This window comes from Emys orbicularis, chromosome 6, assembly GCF_028017835.1.
Source record: "Emys orbicularis isolate rEmyOrb1 chromosome 6, rEmyOrb1.hap1, whole genome shotgun sequence".
NCBI classification, from domain to species: domain Eukaryota; kingdom Metazoa; phylum Chordata; order Testudines; family Emydidae; genus Emys; species Emys orbicularis.
This window is the reverse complement of record NC_088688.1, coordinates 9,835,183-9,861,825: the sequence shown is the minus strand read 5'-3', so window position 1 is coordinate 9,861,825 and position 26,643 is coordinate 9,835,183. Positions and strand designations below refer to the sequence as shown.

The 26,643-nt window shown below is 39.7% G+C and overlaps 1 protein-coding gene across 1 annotated transcript in view; it reads right to left on the bottom strand.

Annotated features, from left to right (window-relative positions):
• The window catches only part of PIK3C3 (phosphatidylinositol 3-kinase catalytic subunit type 3), a 136,648-nt gene that overhangs the window by 12,946 nt on the left and 97,059 nt on the right, over nucleotides 1-26,643 (bottom strand). Inside the window, exons 22-23 of the mRNA XM_065406376.1 lie at nucleotides 20,021-20,189; nucleotides 13,976-14,066 (exon numbers count right to left, since the gene is read on the bottom strand). Of these exons, the coding sequence (XP_065262448.1) occupies nucleotides 13,976-14,066; nucleotides 20,021-20,189 (260 nt within the window). The remainder of the gene's footprint in view (nucleotides 1-13,975; nucleotides 14,067-20,020; nucleotides 20,190-26,643) is intronic.

Sequence of the window (26,643 nt, the reverse complement as noted above, 5' to 3'; positions counted from 1 at the left end):
CCATGTTGCCTCTGCAGCACTGCTATCCTGAGCTGAGATGTAGGCTAGACATGTAACTATTTTCTCCAAATTCATTAAAAAAAAATCTCTGCGGCAGTATAGGACGGCTAGCCGTATATTAATAAACAATATAAAGGATTGACTGCACATAAATGTTCACCAAAAGCCTGAGATAAAAGATTGGCTTTGTAGCTTGCTCAGTAGCTTAACAAATCTGAGCTCTGGGGGACAAAGAAGGGAAAACTAGTTCCAAAGCCAAACAACCCTCATGTGGTGTGATCTGTTACCAGCTGCTTCTTGCAGGCATTAAATGTTCTCCAACTGAGAAACTGCCATTGATCTCATTTGGGGCAGCATCACGCAGGGAGAGAGGCACTTGCTCAGTGACAAGGTTCCAAACTGTTTAGGGCTTTGCAAGTTAAAGCCAACACCTTGAATGTCACATAAAAGTTCACAGAAAGCCAGAGCTAGTGCAGGAGCACCTGTGCAACATGCTCTCAATGTACTGAATTCCAGTTGAATGTGTGGTCGTGCAGATCAATACCACTAGGACAGAGGGCTACCTCAAGTGTGTGTGTCTGGAAATAGTGTTAAAATGTAACATTTTACTTTTACTTTTAAGAAAAAAAAAAAAAAAGTCTGAATACTGTCCCACAAGTACTGACCATGAAAGGTTTGCTACCTGGGACTCCTTTCTTCATGTTTGTGGAAAGTTAATTTGATGCAATCTAATACAAAATGACGTGTACTAGTTTAAATTTGTAATTTGTTTTGCTCTATTAGGCTTGGTCTACACTTACCCCCCAATTCGAACTAAGGTACGCAACTTCAGCTACGTGAATAACGTAGCTGAAGTTCGAAGTACCTTAGTTCGAACTTACCTCGGTCCACACGCGGCAGGCAGGCTCCCCCGTCGACGCCGCGGTACTCCTCTCGTCTAGCTGGAGTACCGCAGTCAACGGCGATCACTTCCTGGTTCGACTTATCGCGTCCAGACAAGACGCGATAAGTCGAACCCAGAACTTCGATTCCCAGCCGCCGAACTAGCGGCTGGGTGTAGACATACCCTTAGAAACAGGAACAATCTAGGGAATACAGAGAAAATAACAAATCCAATGCATAGTTCTTGCCCACTCCATCAAATTTTTGTGCAAGAATTAAATATTTCCCATTGCCACAGATTTGACTTCCAGTGCTGTGCCATAGCCACAAGATAATCCATTATTTGGGGAAGACAGGTTAATAGATTTTTACACCAGAAGGGACCACTAAATCATCTAATCTGAACACTCATACATTACAGGCCATTACATTTCACCCAATTATCCCCACATTAAGCCTAATAACTTGTGTTTGACTAAAGCATACCTTTAGGAAAGAGATCCAGGTTGATCTCAAGACCTCAAAAGATGGAGAATCCACCACTTGCCTTGGTAGTTTGTGCCAACGGTTAATCACACCCATTGTAAAAAAAAAAAACTGTGCCTAAAGTGATTAGTAACCTGGGATGCGAGTTCAAGCCTAAAATTTTCAAGATATTTTGCAAAACTTGAGCTAGCTCTTTAGGGCAATATGTTATCAATATTTAATGCTTATCCAAAGCTGCTTGAATGCTCCACGTAGTTAAATGAGAAAAGATACCAGTGTTCACATTTTGACTGAATAGTACCTATGACAACCTTTTTCCTTAAATTCTCTGATTGATATTTATTTCACAGACTAATTGTAAGGCAGTCACTGTGAAAGCTGGCTGCTACTTGTGCCTCCAGCAAGGTTAAGTAACACTGCAGGTGTTGACTACAATTAGCTACTTAATAATTTGATCATTGGAATACAGAATCACTCATTGCAAAGTCAGCTAGTGACACTCTTAAGCCATCTGTGTGCCTAGAACTGAGTAACATCCTCTAGATCAGTAGTTTTCACCTTTTTTTCCATTTGCAGACCCCCTACAAAATTTCAAATGGAGGTGCAGACTCCTTTAGAAATATTAAAACAGTCTGCAGACCCCAATGGTCCATAGACCACAGGTTGAAAACCGCTGATGTAGATGAAAAAGCAGTGTCTTTTGATTAAGCTGTATACTACACATGTACATACACACCAGGAACACCATTGCTAGGACGTAAAGAAAGGCATTTGATATGAAATTCTATACAGATACTAGAATGCTTTGTGCAGGGATTTTTACTGTTTTGCATCTAAAGTTGTTAATGACAGTCAGCATTCAGTGTTCAAGATGGAGAATCTAGTGTTAAGTTTCTGCCTTGACTCCTACCACACTTCATAGATCCCTGAACATGGGCACTGTCTGGTTATCTCTGCTCTACAGTATTATGTCAAAATAGTTAATTCTTTCACCTATTCAGACATTTCTTGCATTTACCTTGATAAATTTACCTAGGTGGTGTTCCAGAGAAGACCACAGCTTTTGTCTTTAGGCAAAAATCCTACCATATCGAATAGACAACACTTTCTATGAAAGCATCTACAATTTTCTGTAAGCTTTCCTCTACAGCTGCAGTTCTTACAGAGATGGATGGAAAAATGAAGTTACTTACCTATAACTGAAGGTTCTTCGAGATGTGTGGCCCATAACTGTATTTCACTGAGGGGTTATGCACATGGTGCCATGTGCCAGGAGGTGGAGCTTTTGAAAATAATACTGTGTGGCAGTCCTCGCATGTGCTCTGTGCCACTTTGTGGTCTTGCCCAAGGCAATAAAGGGTACACAGCGTGCTGCCGGCATCTCCTGTTCCTTCTCTACCACAGAGCTGTTGAATCTACAGCAGAGGGGAAGCAAGGTGGGTTTGGAATACAGATAGGGACCACACCTCTCGAAGAACCTTCAGTTACAGATAAGTAACCTTGTTTTCTTTTTCGAGTGATGGTCCCTATTGTACTCCACTGAGGGTGATTAACAAACAGTACCTATGTGGGAGGAGACTGTGGAATGCAGGACTGCTACTCCAAACGAAGCATCCATCATGGATTCATGGACTAGAGCATAGTGTGTGGAAGAGGTGTGCAACGAATTCCACGTGGCTGCCTTGCATACGTCTGCGAGGGGCATGTTGTGGAATGTGGCTGTAGCTGATGCTTGCACTCTTGTGGAATAGGCCCGAATCCCTTCCAGTGGGGATTGTCCCGATTATTGATAGGAAGATAGCAATGTGTAATGCATCCTGACACACACTTGGAGATTCTTTGGCTGGAAATGGCTTGCCTTATCATTCTCTCCACTATGGCAACGGAAAGCTGAGGAAAGGGTTTTGTCCTCTCAAGATAAAAAGGCAATGCCCTTCAAACATCTAATGAGTGAAGCCTTCTTTCCTCATTTGAGGCATGAGGCTTGGGGAAGAAGATAGGTAAATGTATGTGTTGATTGAGGTGGAAATGGGAAACCACCTTGGGCAGGAACTTGGGGGGAAGTCAAAGAGACCTCGTCTTTATGGAAAGTGGTGAAAGGGGGGTTAGCAATCATGGTTCCCCGTTCACCAACCCTCCTAGCCAATTTAATGACGATGAGGAAAGAGACTTTAATGGAAAGGAGAGAGTGACCATGAGGCCATAGGTTCAAAGGGGCAGACGTCATAGAATCATAGAATATCAGGGTTGGAAGGGACCTCAGGAGGTCATCTAGTCCAACCCCCTGCTCAAAGCAGGACCAATTCCCAACTAAATCATCCCAGCCAGGGCTTTGTCAAGCCGGGCCTTAAAAACCTCCAAGGAAGGAGACTCCACCACCTCCCTAGGTAACGCATTCCAGTGCTTCGTCAACAAGCTGAGGACAAGGTTAATGTCCCGGGGTGGGAGTGGAGGGGGGGAAAGAGAGGGAAATAGGCTGAATGGGAGGGTATTTTCATAGAAGGCCCTTCCAGAACAATGCAGTTAGTGGATGGGTAAAGATTGAATGGCCATCCACCAGCAGGTGAAAAGCGCTAATGGCAGCTGCATGCACCTTAATGGAACTCAGGGCCAGTCCCAAGTCCTTCATATAAAGGAAATATTCCAAGAGTAGTGGGATGCCCACTGCTTCACGGACAAGGTTCTGCCAGATAGCCCTGGTAGTCAAATGTGTATTTGGCTAGATACAAATGTCTTGTGGACTCCTTCCTGATGCTTGAGAGGACATCTCACACTGCCGGAGAGCATTCCTGCGCTAGTGGAGTGTCATCCAAAAACCAAACCGTCAGGTGAAGAGTGTATGAGTTGGGGTATTGTCTGCTGTTGTTTGGGTCAGTAGCTCTGGGAACATCCGAAGCATGAGTGGCAGGTTCTTTGACATGCAGAGAAGTGGTAGCCAAATTTGGCAAGACCAGAAAGGGGCGATCAGGATGGTTGTTGCTTTCTCCCATCTGATCTTGTGGATTATTCGTAGTGCGGCGGGGGAGGGGGAAGGCATAATTTGTCCGGTAAGACCAATTGAGGACTAGGACATCCCCCTGTGATTGAGTTCCAGTCCCTCCCCTTGAACAACACTGGGTGCATTTGGTATTGTTGTGGGATGTGAAAAGATCCCTCACATGGGTTTCCCCATCCGCCAAAGGTGTCCGTGATTACAGAGTCATGCCACTCCCATTTGTGGTCGATGGCAAAGTTTCTGCTGAAAGCATCGGCTTTCATGTTCTGGAGAGGTAGGCTGTTGTCAAAAGAATATAGTATGTGATACACCATTCTCAAAGGTATGTAGCGTTCTGACACATGGCTCAGGATCTTGTCCCCCCTTGCTTACATAGAAGACTGTGGTGGTGTTGTCTGACGTGACAAGAATGTGTCGGTCCTGGATGGTTGGTAGGAATGCCTGGCAAACTTTGCATGCTTACCGGCATTCGAATATGTTTATGTGCATCCTGGCCTCTCGTGTTGTCCAGGTGCCTTGTGTCATGCAGTCTTATATCTGGGCACCCCAGCAAACACAAGAACAAACATTACTTCTAGATTACCGATTTCTACTACTGGATTGTTAATTAGTGGAGGTTAGTGAAGCATGGACAGCTTTAATGTAGTAATGTTCCCTACCAATCACAACAGGTCAGCCATCTCTTAGGCCATACTATAGCTGACTTGTGGCATGGTACTGACTTACTGGAACATCCCGAATGCAAATCGGATGCCTCACATCTGTTGCTTCATTGGTATGAAGTGCTGTCTAGTGGTTAGAGCAGAGAATCTCTGGAGCTTATCTATTTATCAAATGTGTATAACGCCTAATTGCCTCACAGATGTACTAAGAGAATTAGTTATTGATAAAGTACTTTATACTGCCTTTTACCAAGGATCTCAAAGTACAAGAGTGAAGGATTATTAATAAATTAGTTTTTCCTGAACCAAAGGACTCCCATTGACTTCAATGGGCACTAGATTAAGCTGCCAGTTGCAACTTCTGTAACCTAAAGCAAATCACTTCACCGACCTCCATTTTTCAGTCTGCAAAATGGGGGCACACTATGAATGCAGAAAATTTCAACCTGTGAAATGTCAATGAAAAAAACAAAGCCTCCCCCTTTCCCCGTTTTCTGACAAACTCTCCTACTCATCTCAAAGAAGTGCTGTGCGGATTAGTTAATATTTGCACAGGGATTTGAACATGCAAAGTGCTTTATAAGTGCCAAGCATTATTATATTCTCCAGCAAGAAAATTGCTCCACTTGAATCACCTGAATCTCACTGCCTTTCTGCACATACTTAACTACCCATACTGTAGTTAACAACTGCTTGCTGGGGGCAGAGGGACTTTTCTAACATATCCTGGCCTATAAATGAAACAATAGTGACATCTACTGTAATCAATGGACATTTGAAGCAGAGCTCAGTCAATTAGAGCACTGTATTCTTTAATGCTTGCTGAGTTCTTTGTGTGTCGATGAATCACTGGTCCCTGATGTTTTCTAATTTAAAGGTCATATTTGCTATGAAGGACATATACAAGCCATCTGGCTGTTCTGTTGAAAATGGGAGGCTTTTTTAAAAATTGTTTTTCTAAGTGTGACAATGCGGCGCTCTCCTTCTATCGGGAGAATGACGGCCCCCCCCTTTTGAGATACTGGCTTTGAATTTGGTTGCAGATTTCAATCATTATTAAAAAAATATAGAATTGCTTCATTTGAAAAAAACACCCCACAATTAGCAATTACTGTAGCAGCTGCATTTTACTGAAAGCAAGCTGTGTTGGCAGGAAAAAAAAAGGCATTTATATTATGATTACTAGTTATACAATGGCAGCGTAACATACATAGATTAAAAAAAAACAACAACGAGGAGTCTGGTGGCTCCTTAAAGACTAACAGATTTATTTGGGCATAAGCTTTCATGGGTAAAAAATCCATTTCTTCAGATGCATGGAGTGAAAATCATAGATGCAGGCATTATTATAATTTTAAGGCAGTCCCTATTCTGGAAATCTTCAGATTTAGCAGAAACAGACCAAAAAAAAAAGGGGGGGGGAGACGGGGGACGACGACGACTGGGGACCCTTATTTTACTTCTCATTCTAGTTTTAATTGTGTGACATTCTGTGGGCAAAGTGGGTCTTTAGAAAGCACTACAACTAGGGGTGGCACATTGCGAGCGAGTTCCATGCAGAGGGGTGGGGAAGCATGAAGCAGGTGCTAGTCCCTGTGACTGTTTCCTTTGTAAGTAATGATGGGAGAAGAAGATGGGGAGAGCAGAGGCGAGAAAGATTAAGGCTGCTAGTCTTCAACTATGGTCTTCAGAGCCATTTGTCACATGCTGAAGCATCTGATATTATCAAATGCTGAGACCTCCTGCTAGTTGTAGTCAAGACTAGAAGTTTTAGGAGTGCTCCCAAGGCTGCATGCTTGTTTTTTTGCAGGGGGTGAGGTGGGGAGGGGCACTATTCCAGTTTCACTGATTTACCTTTCCATTGGCTAGGTGTTTCTATGCACTACATTTAGTTTTAGTCCTGTACAAATTTGAGGGGCAGCAAAAGAGCTTTTTTCCCTGAGCCTGAGGAGGGTCACAGCCTGGCATGTACTAATACATATATGGAAACAGAATCTTTTTAAAGTTGGAAAATTGGGGAAATTTTGACTTGGAAAGAGCTCATTTAACTTTCTGAAGTGCTACCAACAAAATATGTAAAATTTAATGTTTGAATCTGATATTAAACATGAGACTGTTCAATTATGTTAGCATCAATTTGTTTGCAGAGATTTGAACCTGAAAAAGACGGTTGTTATTGAAAATAAGTAAAAAGACAGGGCCTGATTTTCAGAAGTACTGTGCATTCACATCCCCAGCTGAAGTCACTGGAAGTTGTTGGTGCTTTAAAAATCAAGTCCATATAGTTCTGTATTTGCTGTCAGGGCCCCTAATGGGGTGGTGTGACCTAAAGGTCAGCCAAGGATGGACTCAGGGCCGCAGTCGGAAGACAAGCCAAAGGTCAGTGTCAGAGTCAGGAGCCACACCAAGGGTCAGTGCCAGGGTAGGAATCAAAGATTAAGACAGAATTGGAGTAAGAAGTCATGCCAAGGGTCAGGCTGCAGTCAGAAAGAGTGATAACAGGAGCGACAAGTGGGAACCAGGCAAAGAGGCAGAACATTGATCTCAGGGGTCTGGTCACCAGCAGACCTACCAACTAGCTGCTCAGATAAGGGGTGGGACAGGAACAGGAAGCTCTATAGCCAGTGGTGTCCAATCAGGAGCCTGCTGCTAGTCACCTGACCCAGCTGAGTCACTGGGTATAGCCTCTGGTAGTGGAGTGTTAGCTACAGTCCCTTCATCTGACTTTGCAGTGCAGTGGTACAGAGGACAAGGCTCTCACTCAGCCAGGCCAGGGTTCAAGACCCATAGCACCTGATAATTCGTACAGTTTTCCTATCTTGGTAAACAGCAAAAGTCACAATTTGGCACTATATCTTCCTCTCTGAATAAAGAATGCAAAAGAATCTTCACAGATGAGGCAGGCAGGAAGCCGTGCTTCACTTGCTCCATCCTGTGCCATAAACCATGTCAAACAGGTGTAATCTATACTTATTTTACAGAAAGCTGTACATGACACATGCTGCTATTTCCATTTTTTCTTCCCTATTCACATATTTCACAGCTATATGAACTCAAGTGATATCTGAGCAATTTGCTTTCAGTTAGATTTGAAGGTTGATTATAAAATTACATTCTGCCAGCTAGTTCCTTGAGATAAAACACATGCTACAGGAAAGAAGATGATTCTTTGGAGAAAGCAGCCTCAATTTATAAAGAGCTTGCCTTGCTGTCCAAATCTCAGCTTGCTGATATTTTCCTCTTAATTCTTTAGGCTTTTGCCAGTGAGAAGGAAAATACCATGTATACGGTGCTAACTATGGTTTAGAGGGTCATTTTTTGAACCTCTGGTTTCTCAATTAAAGGGCATCTCTAGTGACAATCAACTGTTAATCTCAAAATAAGTATTTTCTGAAAAAAAAAAGTCTACTTAAATTAACTCTCCCCCCCCCCCCAAAATATTGTATTATTTCACTATTACCATAGTAAAATCAAAGACTGATTTCATTCCATGGAATCTGCTTTCATGCAGCTCCTTGTCAACCGACCGTTTCACATCCTGATTTGCACGAACAAGAAAAAAAGGGACACTGTGCCCACAATTCATCTGCATACACCTACAGGGAATACAGCAAATACACCTTCTTAGTACGTGCTTTGTTTATTCATGGAAAGGTGGTGGTGGCGGTGAAGTACAAGAATGACAGGAAACTCAGTCTGTAAAAAATGGCAGCCTCAGAGTTTATTTGTATTGCGTTTTCCTTTGATTTTTATACTGTGCCATAATGATGAGCATAACATCAGGGCTGAAGGAAGAAAGTTTTATATTGAGAGGTGTTTTAAAAGATCTACTAATTCAGGTGATTTTTTGTTTTTGTTTTTGTTTTTAAATAGAATATTCTGAAGCTTTTTTTGGGAAAAAAAACCTAAAGAAGGATTTTTGGTGAAGTCCTCACCCAAAGTAATAAATAAGAGATATGAGATCGCTGATACTTTACACACTTATACCAAATGGGTTACTGTGGTCATGTACACGATCCCACCTCCTCCCACATATTCTGAGAATGTATTCTTTGTCAGCTCAATATGCAAAGTTTGCAGGTTAGACTTGAACCTATAGCCATTTGGCAGCATGGTGTGTTAACTTGGTGTCAGACATCTCTCTGGTCACAAACACGCTTGTATAACAAAATCTTTGCTTCCATCAGTGAGCTTCATAGTCCTTGCACCCTCAACATGTATCGTTCACTGGAAACCAAGAGCTATAATATAGTCATAGATTCACCTCCACTAGCTTTAGCTAAAAGTAGAGTAATTTCAGATGTCTAAAGATAAACATGTTCCTTTGTCTTCTAGTCCCCGCCATCTCTAGCTATATAAACATAGTATCATTAGAGCAACCTACACCCATTGATATTAACAGTATTATGGTTGTGTCTACTAAAATACTTCAGTGTGCTGGATCACTATAGCAACTGAATTCTTCATTACAATAATTAAAGCATATAACCCTCTTCAGTAAGCCTTTCTTGCTTCATGATTATGAGCATCAGCTTTTAAAAAAAATATTGCATTCTACTTCCCTTAACCCCCACACATTTCATTATAGTTTAATCAACAAAATAATTTAAAAAATATTCTTTTTCCTCTTCAAGTTTAAAAGAGGGTTAACCTAAACATTATTTCCTTGCTGAGTTTACTTCATTACTTCAGCCAACCCAGCAGATAATCATGTTTTTCCTGTCTGAATGCAGCTGGATCACTAGCCCATCATTAAAAGTATAGCCATTGTAAAACTGAGAACAGCAGAATCTGAGTACTTACTTCAGTACTAAATGAGAAAATGCTGGCTGTGAACTTCCGTCTGCATTAAGAGGCAGAGGGGATTTGTTAGATAAACAAAATGTTTTTAAATCTTCACCTCAATCTTCCATGAAAGTGAAATTATGGCTGAAATGGCTATTGACTTTACTCAGACACCAAAGGTAATTTAATTTTACAGGTCAGTCCAAGACGGATCTTTAGCTAATTTGAGTTTCTTGAAATATATATGGATTTTCTGTTTAAAGCTTTAAAAAAAAAAAAAAAAAAAAAAAAAAAAATCAACTGAAAACCTGAAAACATCTATTTAATTCTTTACAACGAGGTACAGTATTATCTTGTTAAATTACTTTGAACAAGCATGTCACTCAACATAAGAAAGGTAAAACAGCTAGTTCCTTTGTTATTAGTATTAAAAAGCTCCCATAACTGATGTCAGACCGGCCATTGCATGTTTAGTAATTGAAATACAGGTATTTCCACAACAACAATCTTGTCTTAAATCTAGCAGTGATTTATCCATGTTCTACAGGGTACCACGATAATGTTTCTGATGGTGCCTGTTTATTTTTTCCTTAAAGTAAAAATGAAGTCAACAAACCAAGAGTATAGAATCTCTCTAAAAATCAATGTCACTGTAGCTTTGGATAGAACTATAGATTTTTGGTAGGTCATAAAGCCAATTTCTGCCTTGAAGAGAGGACGTAGGTTCAAATTTTCCTTAAAGATGATGGGATCCTTCTATAAAATGGAATTCTCGCACAAAATCTAGTAGTGAATTCAAAGTGTAATTTTTAAACTATAATCATTAAAATCCATGAGAAGGAATGGTTCTCTTGGCTTCTAAGCAGTAGAGTGTTTTGAAGCTATAGAAATCTGTTTGAAAACCTGAATGCTGACATACAAGGACAAAAAAACCCAACAACAACAAAAAAACCCCAAATAACCATGTAAGAAAAATGTGATTAATAAAGAAGTAGCAACAAAATTGAACAAATAAATTCAATCTAATAAAGGGACATTAGTTATTCTTTTGAGAATATCAAGAGTGAATCCAGACCATCTTACAGAACTGGTGAATATCTTGCTGTGCTGAGAAAACAAGACGACTTTAATATACCCTGCTACCATAGGTTTTTTTTGCTTAACTGATAGTTGTAAGCACTGTATTTCCCTTCCCAACAAAGCAGCATTTCAAATGATGGAACTGATGTGCTTTTATTTTAAAGTATTCATTAAATAGGGTGTGGGTACTGTTTCAGTTCTAGTATTTTACTGCAAGAGGCAGCTAGGAGGGAGAAACCCCAGGACAGTGCGTCTTATGAAAGATGTAGATGCCAAGGTATTAATAAGGAGCAAGAATGCTGTATCTTAATTGGCAACGAACACTGTAAAAGTGAGTTTGATAAAAGCAATGTCAGGAAGCTCACAAGAGAATGTCCAAGGAGAGAATGAATACTATTAAGTCAAGCAACAGTGAACTCCTGACAGAGATGAATGAGATTAAAGTAAGTGGTATGTCAGAACCTGAAGACTTCAGATGAGAAAAGGACCAAGACTTTTGAAATTTGGTACAACTGCCAATTATATTTCTTGATGACTGTTTCTGTCAATGACAACCTCCCTCCTCCCCCCCCCCCAAAAAAAAACCCCTTGCACCAGAAATCCATAGGTTCTTGAAACCAGAATCTGACTTTATATAGCCCAGTCAGAGGAAATTCACTTGTGATGTTGGAGACCTACATTCAAGTCCCTGCTCTGCCCAATTCAGACCATTTGGCTACCAGCTATTCTGTGGTAAATGTCTTGTTTTTTTCAGCATAATATTTCAAAAGGTCTTTTTCTTGCTGATATGGAAGAACAACAAGTTCTGAAACCTTGATTTTTTGTGTGAAACAGAACTGTGCTTTTTCGGCCAGCCCTACTGAAAAGCCATTGAGCTAATTCTCTGATGTTACAGAAGAAGCCTGTGGCAGAAGTGGAATTAGAACACAATCCTCTTGGATCCCCCAAGTCCAGTGACTTCATTAAAAAAAAATAAATCTTTCCCCTTAATGATGCAGTGAATTTTATTCTACTTAAAACAATTATTTGGATAACAATGGTTATATTAAAACATGAAAAATTGTCCATTAAAAATAAAATTCTGACTCTCTCTGCATTATGGAGAACTTTCAACAACCTACTATGCTGATAGAAAACTGCTGTTGAGGACGACAAATATGGAATATAAGTTTCTTTTAACATTCTTTTTATTGAAGTCTTGCATAGAACTAAGACAACAGATATCTTGATTTACAGTGGAGGTTATCAAAAAAACAACATTTACCTACACTACCAATGTAACGTAATTAGGGCCCTATCAAATTCACAGTCCATTTTAGTCAATTTCACAGTCATAGGATTTTAAAAATTGTAAATTTCATGATTTCAGCTATTTAAATCGTAAATTTCATGGTGTTGTAATTGGAGGGATCCTGACCCAAAAGGAATTGTCTGAAGAGGTTGCAAGGTTATTGTAGGGGGAGTTGCAGTACTGCTACCATTACTTCTTTGCTGTTGTTGGTGGTGGAGCTGCCTTAGGAGCTGGGCAGCTGGAGAGTGGCAGCTGCTGGCCGAGAGCCCAGCTCTGAAGGCAGAGCCTCTGCCAGCAGCAGCACAGAAGTAAGGATGGCCTGGTATGGTATTAGCACCCTTACTTTGTGCTGCTGCCTGAAAAACTGGGCCCTCAGTCAGCAGCCACCCTTTCTGGCCGCCCAGCTTTGAAGGCAGCGGCGCAGAAGTAAGGGTGGCATGATACGGTATTGCCACGCTTACTTCTGCACTGCTGCTGGTGGGGCGCTGCCTTCAGAGCAGGGCGCCCGGCCAACTGCCGCCACTCTCTGGCCTCCCGATTCTGAAGGCAGCACAGAAGTAAGGCGACCCCCTAAAATAACGTTGTGGGCTCCCCCCCCAGACTAACATTTATATGAATAAGAATACTCCAAGGTAGAACAGTTAATGTAACTTAAAAAAACAAAACAAAACAAAAACCAACAACAACTCATGCTTCAGAGATTAAACCAATGTAACTAGTGGGGTGTTGACCTCTGACTGTTTCTTATGCTTCCTAACTAACCTTAAGCTTGCCAGATGCAGGATGACACTATAGCGCAGGGATCGGCAACCTTTGGCACGCGGCCCACCAGGGTAAGCACCGTGGCCGGCTGGGCCGGTTTGTTTACCTGCCATGTCCACAGGTTCGGCCGATCGCGGCTCCCACTGGCCGCGGTTCGCCACTCTAGGCCAATGGGGGCTTCGTGAAGCGGCGCGAGCCGAGGAATGTGCTGGCCACCACTTCCCGCCGCCCCATTGGCCTGCAGCGGCGAACCGCGGCCAGTGGGAGCCGTGATCGGCCGAACCTGCGGACGCGGCTGGTAAACAAACCGGCCGGGCCCGCCAGAGTGCTTACCCTGGCGGGCCGCGTGCCAAAGGTTGCTGATCCCTGCTATAGCGGTATAATATTGACCAGTGTGTATTGCTTATTAGTTTGAAACTTATGTGTAGCCTACCTTGGGAAAGAACCTGTGATAATCAATGGACATTACAGGAGTGGAAAATATCTAGTATTATTTAACATGGCTACTGGGGATTAAGAAGAGACCTTCACAGGGCGGTAGTTTCTCTCACATTTACCAAGAGGTTTCCTGCACTTTTCTCAGAAACAACTGGCATTTGTCACTGTCACACTGGATACTAGACTAGATGGACCATAGTTCTTATCCAGCATGGCAATTTCTACATTCTTATGAACATAACAGATTGTGTGCACGATGTGTTGAAGCTCCATCTATTTATACATAGTAGTTAAACTATGATAGTCCCTCTAAATGGTAAAACCCCATTATTTGGGACACTGGACTGGATTATGGACTAATACGTGTACAATAGCGAATATTCTTGTGCTTGCAGGTGAATGCACTAGATGACTCAATAGGTATTTTCCATCTCTAACTTCAGTGATTCTATGAATTGCCCGAGCTCCATCATTTTGGGACTGAGTAGTCCAGAGGTCATAATTACATGCAGATTGCCCTATCTGAACTATTTAAGAACGTTATGAAGTACACAATCTGTTTACTCTATCTAATAAATAAAGTTTTGCGGTTACCTTTTTCACAGTTTTGTCGGGTTCAAGAGCAATATCTGGAATGTTTGCATCCACCATGAGGGAGAACAAGTTCAAGATCAAGTTGGAATACCTAACGAGAAGAGCAGAATAAGTAAGAAGCATTTTGTGGACAATAGTCTCTTGTATTAGTCTTTTCCCTTATTTAAATCGTTTCTCACACACCACCTCCGCCTTGGGCAATGTGAGTTGGTAATGCTCAAAAGAGATGATTTGTACATAACACATTAGTTGGGTATGTATTCTTGTTATGATTGCAATGGCCCTGCAGTTTGTTGTGCACTGAAAACTTTAACCTTTGTATCTCAAAAGCTGGAGCACAGATATGCTCCAATTTTTTTTTTCTTTTAAACATCTAAAAACATTGAGGAATATATAGCTGGAGATCTATGTAATACAGCAAATATTTCTGGAGTCAAGAACATTAATCTCTTTTGTACCTTTCTATTCCACCTGACATACAGAAGTACACTAGATTAAAGGAACCCCAAAGTGTATTCTTTTAAAAAGGGACATTCCATGCAATAGCGATACAACACTGATATCTACTTAAATTAACATTCTTAAAATTATTGAAGTCTTTACAAATAAAAAAAAGAGTTTTTAAGATGTTGTATGGGAAGTTGTCTAAATAGGATGAATATGTCCCTTAACCACCTGGTTTAACCAGAGTTAAGACTGCAGCTGCTCAGTAGATCGGTAATAGCTTGGGTAAGTATGCTGCACATCTGAAACACAAAAGGTCATTTATCACCATTACAAAGAAGCAGCGCTGCAGCTGTCAGAGTTCCAATTTAAGGTGCTGTGGTTGGAAGGACTCACTGATTTTTTTTAAAGACCACCATTTTGCCATTGCAGGAAATTAACGGCAAGTCATTATTTTAGAGGATAATTTCCGTGCTGTTCAACAAACTGGAACCTTCCTTACTCTAGCCACAGAACTAGTTTCCCCCCCTTTTGGGGAAAAATGTGAACCTACTCAATTTGGAAGATGCCTTTTATAAAAGCATTTTAGGAGCTTAGAAGGTGATGGAAAGGGAATTCAAAAGAGCGAAATAATTTTAGTACAGCTTCTGAATACAAACAAGACAATGATCATATGCATCAATGTGTAAATTGTCTGATCATTTTGGTATCATACAAAAGAAGAAAGGACAGGACTGATCTCCAAAGAAAACAATCAGATCATAAAACCGTATTTATTTTTATGAACTAACAGTACCCTCTTATGTATCAAAATGTTTACGTTTCCATTGTGTGCAAACCTAAGAAATTTGATTATATGCAGAGATGATAATCACTGCCTACAGTTAAGTTTACCTGACATTTTCCATTATGAGACCTATTTTATAAATGACAACTTTGCAAAGTTTAACCATTCAGGTTGAAGTTTTCAATGCTCAGTGTCTCCCTCAAGCTTTTTTTTGTTGGCAGGGGGTGAAAGGAGTAGCGTGATTTCTTGGAAACTGTTGAAACAACATTAGGGAAAGATAAGTTTTGGACATCTTAAAAAAAAAAAATCTAACAATCATTATGCTGAGAATCTCTATTGCTCTATTCCCTCTTCTAAGCAGAGCCATGATATTCAGCAGAGCAGTTGCCTGGGTGTTAGGGATGTGTCTTTTGCAATCCTCATAAAAATGCGCCCACATTTGCCCAAGTTGTAAGCCTTTGAATCATCTCAGTTCCCACATGCTCAGCAGACATACGTTAGAGTTCAGCAGCTAAATTCTCTGCAGGTTCTGTACTGAGCATACTCCAGCTAAGCATTACAATGCCAAAGTTCCCTTTTGTGAATCTAGCCCTTAAACCAAAATATTCAGCCATTACATTTCAAGACCCTTTTCTATACACTGCTGTTATTTTTGCCAGTTCTCAGGAATCCAACCAATCATGGAATGCCATAGAAATAAAATATGATATTTTTAGTATATTCATGTACTTTTAAAATTTGTGAAATGTATATTATATGGATTGGACAATCTACCTCATTAATGTCCAAAGTTTTAGAGAGCTGCATGAGCCCCAAGACCATTGTTATCTGCATACTAACACCTAAAGAGTATTCTACAAACTCTCACTCCTCTTTTATAGGCAGAAGCAAGATTCTTTAATAAATCTCACATTCATATTTGAAGTTGTTTGTACAGGGGAAAAAATGGTCTTGTCTTCTTTCTACCATAAATATTTAAATAACCCTTCTGAATTAGTTGAAATGCAATCTAAAATTTGACACTTTTTTGTTTCTTCAACCATCCTTAACATGTTTTATTTTTCCTAACCAGATTGTTTATATTTTAAAAGCAATAAGCTTTCTGCTCATTATTCATGCTGCTCTGTGCCCTTGCTCAGCCAAACTAGACTTTTTGCCCTTCTGTCTATTTGGATTTTACTGGCATGCATTTCAATTGCAGCCCTTCCAACTGTTTCTATATTTCCCACTTCTATGCACTTGATTTCAAATACATCATAAAAACACTATAAAAACTCCTTAGATGATTTCAGATTCCTTCAGTGTCAGCTTTCCTAAAGACAAAGGCTTGTGTTACTTCTCCTGTGCTCTTATAAGTATTTCAGATCAAATCAAATCAAATTGTTAACATTACATCCTAAATGCACCTCAATTTTAATCTTATTACTTATTACAGGCTTCTTTCCCGACTGGGGTCCTAAAGCAGTTGAGCCTTTAGGCTCTTCAATAAATCATGCAAGAATGCAGTACTCCATTAGCTAACTTCAAGTCATATGTTCCTAACAATATGGGGATAGGGCTGAAAGATGTGAGAATCCCTATAATCATGCATTTAAAGCCTTGATTTTCTTGGCCTTCAACTCCTACAAACCAAGGATGAGTTCACAGAGGGATTACATTGGCCTTAGGTCTGATTTCTCTGAAACCAAAAAAGAATCAGTAACAATTTTAAAAGTCCAATATCTTAAAAACCACCAGCGACCTTTACAACTTTTGAACTACGTACACTATTTGTTTCCACTCCTAGCAAGCTGAGTCATTAAGTGGACCTTAATCACCGCATCATTCCAATTACCATCTTTTATTTTTTCTCCATCCTTCTGCCTCACTTGCAATGATTAGCATCCAGCAATGCTAGCACTCCAAACAAAAACTTAGAAACTGTTTCCAAGCTTTCAATCTATGAAGCACAAATCATTGACTCTAGATATAAGAGATAGTTTGGCTTCTAAAAAAAACCCAAAAAAACACCACCACACCCATCACCGTTGAGTTAGAAGGAAATTATAAATTCCATCTAGGCTGACTCAATTTTAAATTTGGATTTCTCACAATTTATCAGGCTTAATCACACTTATGTGGATCAATAAAAACACGTTCAGGACCAGTACAAGCACTTTACAAGCACTGGTCCTGAATTCATGTTCGGGGGGTGGGGGTGGTGGTGGGGGGGTCTGAATTTATGTCAGACTGTTTACTCAGAAAGCCCCAATCAATTAAAACAAAAAACATAAACAAAGCAAAACACATTTTCATGAAGGACATTCAGGTTTTCAAAAACTCTCATATTGCAGGTCAGTAGATATGTAACCTGGGAATCTCTATGAAGTTTCTCTAAACTGTTCTCTTCATCACTGCCAACAAATGCTAACTAGACTTTTTTTTCCTATATGAGCAGCAAAACTGCTCTCTCTTACATTACTCCTTGCTTCATGTGACTGAGTCATGGAGTTTCTATGCTTCGCCAGTAAGGCCCTGATTCAGCAGGTATTTAAGTATGTACTTAAGTACCTTGTTGAGTCATGGCCTATATATCCCTCGCTCTGATGAGTCCCTCGTTTACCATTTCCCATCTACTTTAGAATAATAAACTTATGAAAGGGTGAATACAAATCTAATTGCCCCAGGAATAATCTGAAACAAAATAAAACACAAATATTACAAACAAACAAGACAAGACAAAACACCTCAAAGGCACTTCTCAGCAAGGCCAACAAAATTAAACTGGACATCATAAGCCAAGCCACTTTGGAGATAAGCCACAGAAATATTAGGAAATTTTGCAAAAAGTAATGGACAAGAACTTTTTTTTATTAATATCACAGCACTACATCTGTTTTTTATACCAGCATGTGACGTTTCAGGGACTTTGTTTTTCTTTTGGTGAAGTTTGGGGTGAATGGGAATGAAAATTAGACTTGCAATACAAAATCTGCTTCAATCTTAATTGGCTAAAAAGCAAAAAAATAGGTTAAATAACCTGATTAATATATACAACTGTCAGTGTATCAAACACATTTTTATGCCAGCCTGCACAATGATAACAGCCTAGTCCTCCATTCTCTAATCCATTAGCCTTCTCTGTAAGTACACCTTCCTGCTAACGGTTATTTTGAGTCAGAGATGCTAAGAATGTGCTATTAAGATCCATATAGTATAGTCCTTATGCCTTTCACATCAAGAGCCTAAGAACTTCTATGAGCATGACAGATCTATCTAGAATAGCAAGTTAATATTTTTTATTTGTATAATAAAAATACTTTCACATTAAACTACATATATTGAAGAAATAAATTATCTTCAAATACAACTACAATCCTAGGGATTTCAACCAATATTTTAAAATGCTAATTTTGTATAAAAATTACTGCATCAGTGCACACCATGCTACTAAGTATGTCCTCTGTTGCCAATCATTGTGTTAACTAGTTAAATCAATGGATAATCTTGCAGAAATTTAAAAGCTTTTCCCATTGAAATAGTGAACATCAACTTACATCTCTTTAAAGAATCTATGGAAACATAGGAAATGAGTAATTTTGTATAATAACTTCAGTTCTCAAACAATTTTGACTTATACTTTGCATGCAGAGTACAGAGGTTAATCCCTTCATGATTATTCTCCGGAGTGATGGGAGTTATTGTGGCTGCTGATTAATAACTTGTCTTTGTTTTCTCATTGTGCTGAATTGCTGCTAATCCATTATCAATGACAGTTTATAAAGGTTGTTACTTTTTTACTCCTTTCAATAAGACAGAATACGTTTTACATTTCTTCAGCAATTATTTCACATTATCTTGTCTGCCTCCTTTCTAAGATCATCATTGTTCAATATACTTTTTTCTAGGTTTTGGCGTATTTTATACTAGACAATCCAGATATTGAAGTGGAATTTGTATATCTCCATGGAAGACTTCCTGAATCACTTGGCAAATAGAGAAACTGTTCACCTGCTCACTGTTGTAACAGGACTGGAGGGCAAAGCTGAGCCATTCTGCCACCCAAAGGACAAACAAGGTAACATATTTTAAATGAATTTTGTAGGGCATGGTAAAAGGTGCTTAGCAATGGAAAGCGAAAGTCTTATTTGTCCACAAGACAGACAATGGCAATGCAAGCTTCTCCTATCCTGTGCCTGAACTCTGAAAGAGGACATTCTAGTGGCAAGGAGGTAGTGTGGTAGTTTAGTCTCTATGCCTGTTCAAATCTTTTTGAAGATTCTACTATTGCCAACATTTGATAGTGGATTCTGAGAAGTGAATACTTATTCTGCAGGAACAGGACTAAGATTACCAAGTCAACTCACGTAGGCCACTGACCAGCCAACAGAGGATACATGTGTTTGGCTGTTACTAATCTGAATTTGGGAGCAGTAGTCAAGAATTGAAAGGCTCTGTATTTCATCAATGATAACCCGAGACACCAATTTGCCTAACCAGAAAACATTCCAAGATTTGCTAAGCAACAGAACACGTCTCCTGAATACATTATCAATCATTTACCACCTTGCAGGAGTGTTGCAAAGCTAAATTAATGTTTGTAAAGAAATTTGAGATCTTTGGACAGAAGATACTTTATAATGACAAATGCTACAGAAGGGTAGTTAGTGACAAAAGCGTGATTAGAACTCAAGAATTCCCATCTCTTAGTCTCTCTTCTTTATAGCATCATGGACACCAATAGGAGTATATATAAGTTTTCATGTTTTTTGGGGGGAAAAGGCACCCCCCCACCGTTGATCAAGCAATTGTTAACACAGAAATAGTGTTGCTACCTGCGGAGATGTAGAAAAGCTGTATAACACTGTTTACGGAACTCCTGGTACTGCTCACTCTGAGTGCCTCCCATACCTTCCACCATTTCCTTATTCAGCTTCATTGGGGGAGGTAGAGGCTTAGGATCACGACCCAGAATGTAACCAAAATCGATGTGAAACAGTTTACCTGTATTAGGCGAAAAATGCAAATGTGTAATTTTATTTTGTATCCACTTGTTAGAACAGAACAAAGGAAGATGTTGTCACACATGGCACATGTTCCATTAATTACATTTACACTAAGTTTACCTGTGATTGCTGTCTCTATATTTAATTAACCCTGGAACAATGTGTGTTAGCGTTTAGTTGTGAATTAATTTGTCTAAAGTTGCTCAGCAAGGAGGAACACCGACTTCAAAGCGTAGGGCGTTGCGTGCTCAACAAAGTGAAATCTACGGACACACGCTATGCTAAAAACAGATGGCAGGCTGTTTTCAACTATAAATACTGGACTTTGGGAATGATCTTGACATCTCAATCTTTTAGGATGTTGTCAGGGAGCTTTCCAGATACAAGACAGAGTTTCCCATATACACTTTGGGAAAACCCTGAGACAATTTATGAAAAGACTACGAGACTGGCAGATTGCTACATCACTGCTTTTATTTTGAACCTACAAACCCTAATTCACCTGTAATGTATTTTATCCGCTTTAACCTTGCTATAACTCATTTTCCTAATTAATACATCTTTAATTTTAGTTTACTGAAGCACTGTCTTTGGTGAGATCTTGAGCACATTTTGGGTAAGTGACTGGCCCTTTGGGGCTGGAAGTAATCTAGAGAGGTGAATTTTGGTTTTAATAACCTTTCATCATTAAGTCCAGTCTGTCTGGGTGGTAAAGTAGGCTCCAGAGAGCCTAAAGGGGACTGTCTGTGGCTCCATGGTAAAAATATAGTGATCCAGGAGTACACTTTTGTTACTGGCTAGGTGAAATCCAATGATCCAATATACCATCAGTTTGGGGTGTCTGCCCTGATTTCTGACATCTAACCTGAACTTGGCACTCTTAGCTGTGAGCCATTACAAGGAACCATGACAGATCTTTTCACCTTTGGCTGTAAGAACAGAGTAAGTCTATGCAAGATCAGGGCCTATGCAAATTTAGAATTCTATTCACACATTTTGTTTGTAATAAAAAAATCAACAGCATTGTCAATGTGGTTGTTTTAACCGTTTACCAAGAGATGCAAACTATCTCATGTGGTACTAACAATTATTACAACTCTCAACCTCACCTTGGGAAGTGTGCATTGCCAATGAAGTACCAATATTTACAGATAGTTAACATTTAAAAATCATCAGAAAGTTTGTAAACTGCTACAAATGAAGAGTTATTCAATAACCTCTCATATATACAGAATAAATTCTAATTCTTCTCAATCTCTAGGAGGTCTGTTATACTTAGCTTATTGTTACTTGCTAACTGGCATAAGTCAATCACACATTAGGAAAAAGGTATTTTTGCAAAATATTTTTTGGGAAAAAAAATCTCCCCATTTTGTCCAAGTGATAGATCTGCTCAATATTTCGATGAAAAAGCAAATACATTTTATGATTTTTTTGTTCAAACTATCTCCAACAACACTGAACCCAAGTGCGTAAACAAGGTTGGAAGGAGCTCAGAAAAGCAACAATGATTAATGGACTAGAGAGACTTGATTTATAAGAAACCATTAGAAGAACAATATATATGAGTGAGTTTTTGCCTAAATGATGGCTAAAGCAGGATAAAGGGAGACTAGAACCTTTTGAAACAAGCACTGTGCAGAGAAGAGAGGGGAGAGGAATCATTTAGGGTGGTCCGAGGAGGTCCATAGCTTGAAAATTTAAGTTGAATACAAGGAAGGTTTTCTACAGAAGTCTATTAGCCAGTAGAATAGTTTCTCAGTGGAAAAAGTTAAAGTTCCATCATTACAGTAATTTAAACCTAGACAGAAACAGCCAAGAGGATGAACTGTAGGGCATAGGTGTACGGGGAGACTTTGGCAAACCAGTAAAGTGCCTAAAACCACTATGGCTTATTGTTAAAAGCAAGCTATTAAACAGTCTCAGCTTGACCAAGGCAGGTGGGGGGCAGGGAGTTTTGGGTGCCACAGAAAGGGCAGCTTGACCCCATGTCCTTCTTGATAAGAATTGTGTTGAAGTTGCTGATACATGCATTTTAAAAGAGCAAGATATGCCCCAGGAATGTCTATTGGGGTCTCAAGGCTGCAAACTCTGGAAAAACCCACACCTGGTTAATCAATAATCAGAAGGAACATCTTGCTTGATCATTGAAACTGCTTACTTAACAAGTTTCAGAGTAGCAGCCGTGTTAGTCTGTATCCGCAAAAAGAACAGGAGTACTTGTGGCACCTTAGAGACTAACAAATTTATTAGAGCATAAGCTTTCGTGGGCTACAACCCACTTCTTCGGATGCATATAGAGTGAAACATATATTGAGGAGATATATATACACACACAAACAGAGAGCATGAACAGGTGGGAGTTGTCTTACCAACTCTGAGAGGCCAATTAAGTAAGAGAAAAACAACTTTTGAAGTGATAATCAAGATAGCTCAGTACAGACCTCCTACAAGACAGGGCCAACAAAGAAAATAACAGAACACCACTAGCTGTCACCTTCAGCCCCCAACTAAAACCTCTCCAGCGCATCATCAGAGATCTACAACCTATCCTGAAAGATGATCCTTTACTCTCACAGATCTTGGGAGACAGACCTGTCCTCGCTTACAGACAACCCCCCAACCTAAAGCAAATACTCACCAGCAACCACACATCACTGAACAAAAACACTGACCCAGGAACCTATCCTTGTAACAAAGCCCGATGCCAACTCTGTCCACGTATCTATTCAAGTGACATCATCATAGGGCCTAATCACATCAGCCATACCATCAGGGGCTCGTTCACCTGCACATCTACCAATGTGATATATGCCATCATGTGCCAGCAATGCCCCTCTGCCATGTACATTGGCCAAACCGGACAGTCTCTACGCAAAAGAATTAATGGACACAAATCTGACATCAGGAATCATAATACTCAAAAACCAGTGGGAGAACACTTTAACCTGTCTGGCCATTCTATGACAGACCTGCGGGTGGCTATCTTAAAACAGAAAAACTTCAAAAACAGATTCCAACGAGAGACTGCTGAGCTGGAATTGATATGCAAACTAGACACAATCAACTCAGGATTAAATAAAGACTGGGAATGGCCGAGCCATTACAAACATTGAATCTATCTCCCCTTGTAAGTATTTTCACACTTGCTTCTTATCAAACTGTCTGTACTGAGCTATCTTGATTATCACTTCAAAAGTTTTTTTTCTCTTACTTAATTGGCCTCTCAGAGTTGATAAGATAACTCCCACCTGTTCATGCTCTCTGTATGTGTGTATATATATCTCCTCAATATATGTTTCACTCTATATGCATCCGAAGAAGTGGGTTGTAGCCCACGAAAGCTTATGCTCTAATAAATTTGTTAGTCTCTAAGGTGCCACAAGTACTCCTGTTCTTTTTACTTAACAAGGCTTCTTTAAGGGACATGTCATTCTACTACTAATGTATAAATAAGGGGAAAAAGCTTGAGACAGTTGGACTCGTTTGGGGAATCTTTTGGACTCTCCCTCTGGATACATCTTGCGGTCCCCACCGGCAGACGGAAGATTTGGCCACCGGAAGCCTGCCTCTGTGTCACTCGAAAGCCACACTCAGCTTTGGTAATTATCAAGGGTTGGGGGTGTTTTACTAATCTTGTTGCGGACGTGTGTAAGTGCTTGAGACTAAGTAAAGTTTAGCTTTAAGTGAAAGCACTCTTCTGTTGTCTTGTTTGTGCCAGCCATCTATCGGTCGGATGGCGTGTCTCCCCTGATTTATTTCCTGACACCACCTCGCACAGAGTAAAAGTTACCAAGAGCTTTGGGTTGAAAGAACCCCGGGTAACGTGGGGGGGAAGATCTTAAAACCAAGTATATTCAAGATGGAAGAAACCTGGTATAATTTCATAATGAATATACATCTAGAAAGTCTTTTTCAAAATTAGATATGTGCAAGATTTTTTTAAAATAGATGTCTCAAGTTAAAGCTCCAGAGTCCATATTTATGAACAAGGGCTGCCCGGGGCAAATCAATTTCGGGGTCCCCTTCCATAAAAAAAAGTTGCAATACTATAGAATAGTATATTCTCGTGGGGGGCCCTGCGGGGTCCGGGGCTTGGGGCAAATTGCCCCACTTGCCCCCCCCCCGGACGGCCCTGTTATGAATGTAAAAAGTGCCCTGTTTTGACAGCTTTTAGGTGCCCACTTTTAAAAATCAGAACCATTAATATTTTCAAAAAGCCATGCCTCCCTGAATACTTTACTGAATACTTTATCACTGGATGAACAACTCATGAACCTGGACTTCAATCCAAGATATATACATTTAATAATGGTCAGCTTTCAGAGAGACCACAAAGATGCTTAATTAGCATACAAAGCAATCAGTAATTGGCGAATGCCACAATCATTAGTTTTTCAGCCGTAAGGAGCCTGGCGCTCAAAAAGCCTTCTTAACAATTTGAAAGACCCAATAAAGTGAATGACCAGTGAAGTGAATCACTTTTTAAAGTTCATTTTTATAAACTTAGTTTTTAAAGAAGTAGGCTTTGACATATATCAAAGTAATAAAGTATGTTTAACTAAGACGTTTGAGGGGTTCTTTTTTCTGTCCATTTATTCAAACCTGTCACCCTGAAGAGTCAAGAGACAACAAGTGGATAAAACAAAAGAAACTCTTGTGACTAAATATGTTTGTATTTAATGCTGTAAACACAGAATAAGAGATGCTAATTAATACATTTGCATAGGTAACTAAGATGTTTCTAAAAAATGTAATTCAAACCAGATTAACATTTTAACAGCTGACACTGACACAGGTTTATATAAATTAATGATACAAATAATTTACTTTTAATAAACAGTCTGTTTTCAGGACTAAACCATGAAAGATAATGCTTAAACAATTAAGATCCTCTGGCGCCTTGCTCTATAGTTTTAATTTCCCCAATTACACTTCACAATGCACCAGTGATTAGTCCACAGCTCTAACAATAATGCAAAGTGTTTGAGTCCTCTTGAATAAAAATAATTCTGAGCCACAGATGGGCCTAACTCAGCACTCTTACATTGCTGTAACCACTCTGAGGATCAAACAAGTTATACCTGTATAAGGAAATGGAGAATTAGGCCCCAAGACACAGCTGAAATATCTGATTCAAGCCCCTACTAAAGACAGGATATTAACTAGGTGGACACTTTATTTGGTCCACTGTGGTCATTTTTAAGCTTCCTACAAAGGATATTTCTTTGTGTGTGCGCGCTCTTTGTGGAATGCAATCTACAGATAAGTAACTGTTGAAGATTAAGTAGTCTGTTCTGCTCAATTAAATTAATTGTATATTGTTTTTCTCTGAATTAAGTATGGTTTTTTTTTTAAGTGAGGTCCTGAAACTCTTCCACAACACTAAATACATTAAGACCTCTCTTAGTGACCATCTAATGTCCAAAAACAAGACACTGCCCAATGGGGGAAGAGAGGGAGGAGTCTAACTTTAAAAAGCAGTGAGTGTCCTAAGTAATTAGTTCTGGGGATAAGGAGTTAGGATTTGGGGGTTCTATAGCAGATTCTACCACCAGCTTGCTTTGTGACCTTGAAGAAAACTCATCACCCAGGTCATCTCAAAGATATTAACACCTATCCAACTTCAACCAGATCAGTGGATGCTAGAAAGTTACAAAGTATTTAAGGGTGGAAAATACCTGTACTTGGAAACCTTGCTAGATACTTTAAAGAAATGACAAACTAGATGTGTCTTACTGGAAAGGGTCCTTTCAGTACCTTTTGCCTTATATAAACAGTACCACAGTTTAGTACATTTCTCATTCTTATTTTACCCTTGATGTGCATATCAAACAAATAGTGGGGAAAGTCTAGGGTAGCATTTAATTAAACTAAAAAAGCTGGAACGTTGTGGTAGCCCTAGCTTCCATTTTAACTTCAAAATCCACTATTTCACAAAAGAACCATTGTTCCATTTAACGTTAGCAACACTCACTCGCCCATCCACCTGCACTTCCTGCAGCCTTCAGTATATCAATCCCCATGGACTTTTCTGCCACTTAGTCTTCCGCTCTCACCTCTTTCATCCCTCATTTCTGTAAATTCACTGGGTTGATCCCTCCACTCTTCTCTCTTTCCCACCCTTGGCTCCCATGCCCCCCACTCTCTTACATGACAAAGTCCATACCACTAACCCACAGCTCTCAACATCCACTTCCTCCATACTTTTATTTTTTTTGGGGGGGGGATTAAGAGTTCAGAACAAACCTAACCCACCATGGGTGCTGCAAATAGCTAATAACTAAATAATACCTGTAGTGCTGTGAAACAAAGGTAACATATCCACTTTCATTAATCAACAAGGGCTATGCATAAAATGACACTGATATAAAACTTTATCAGCTTGTAAAGGCTTCTTTTCCCCCTTGATCTAGGTAACATTTTTGTACTAAAATCACAGTAAAATAAAA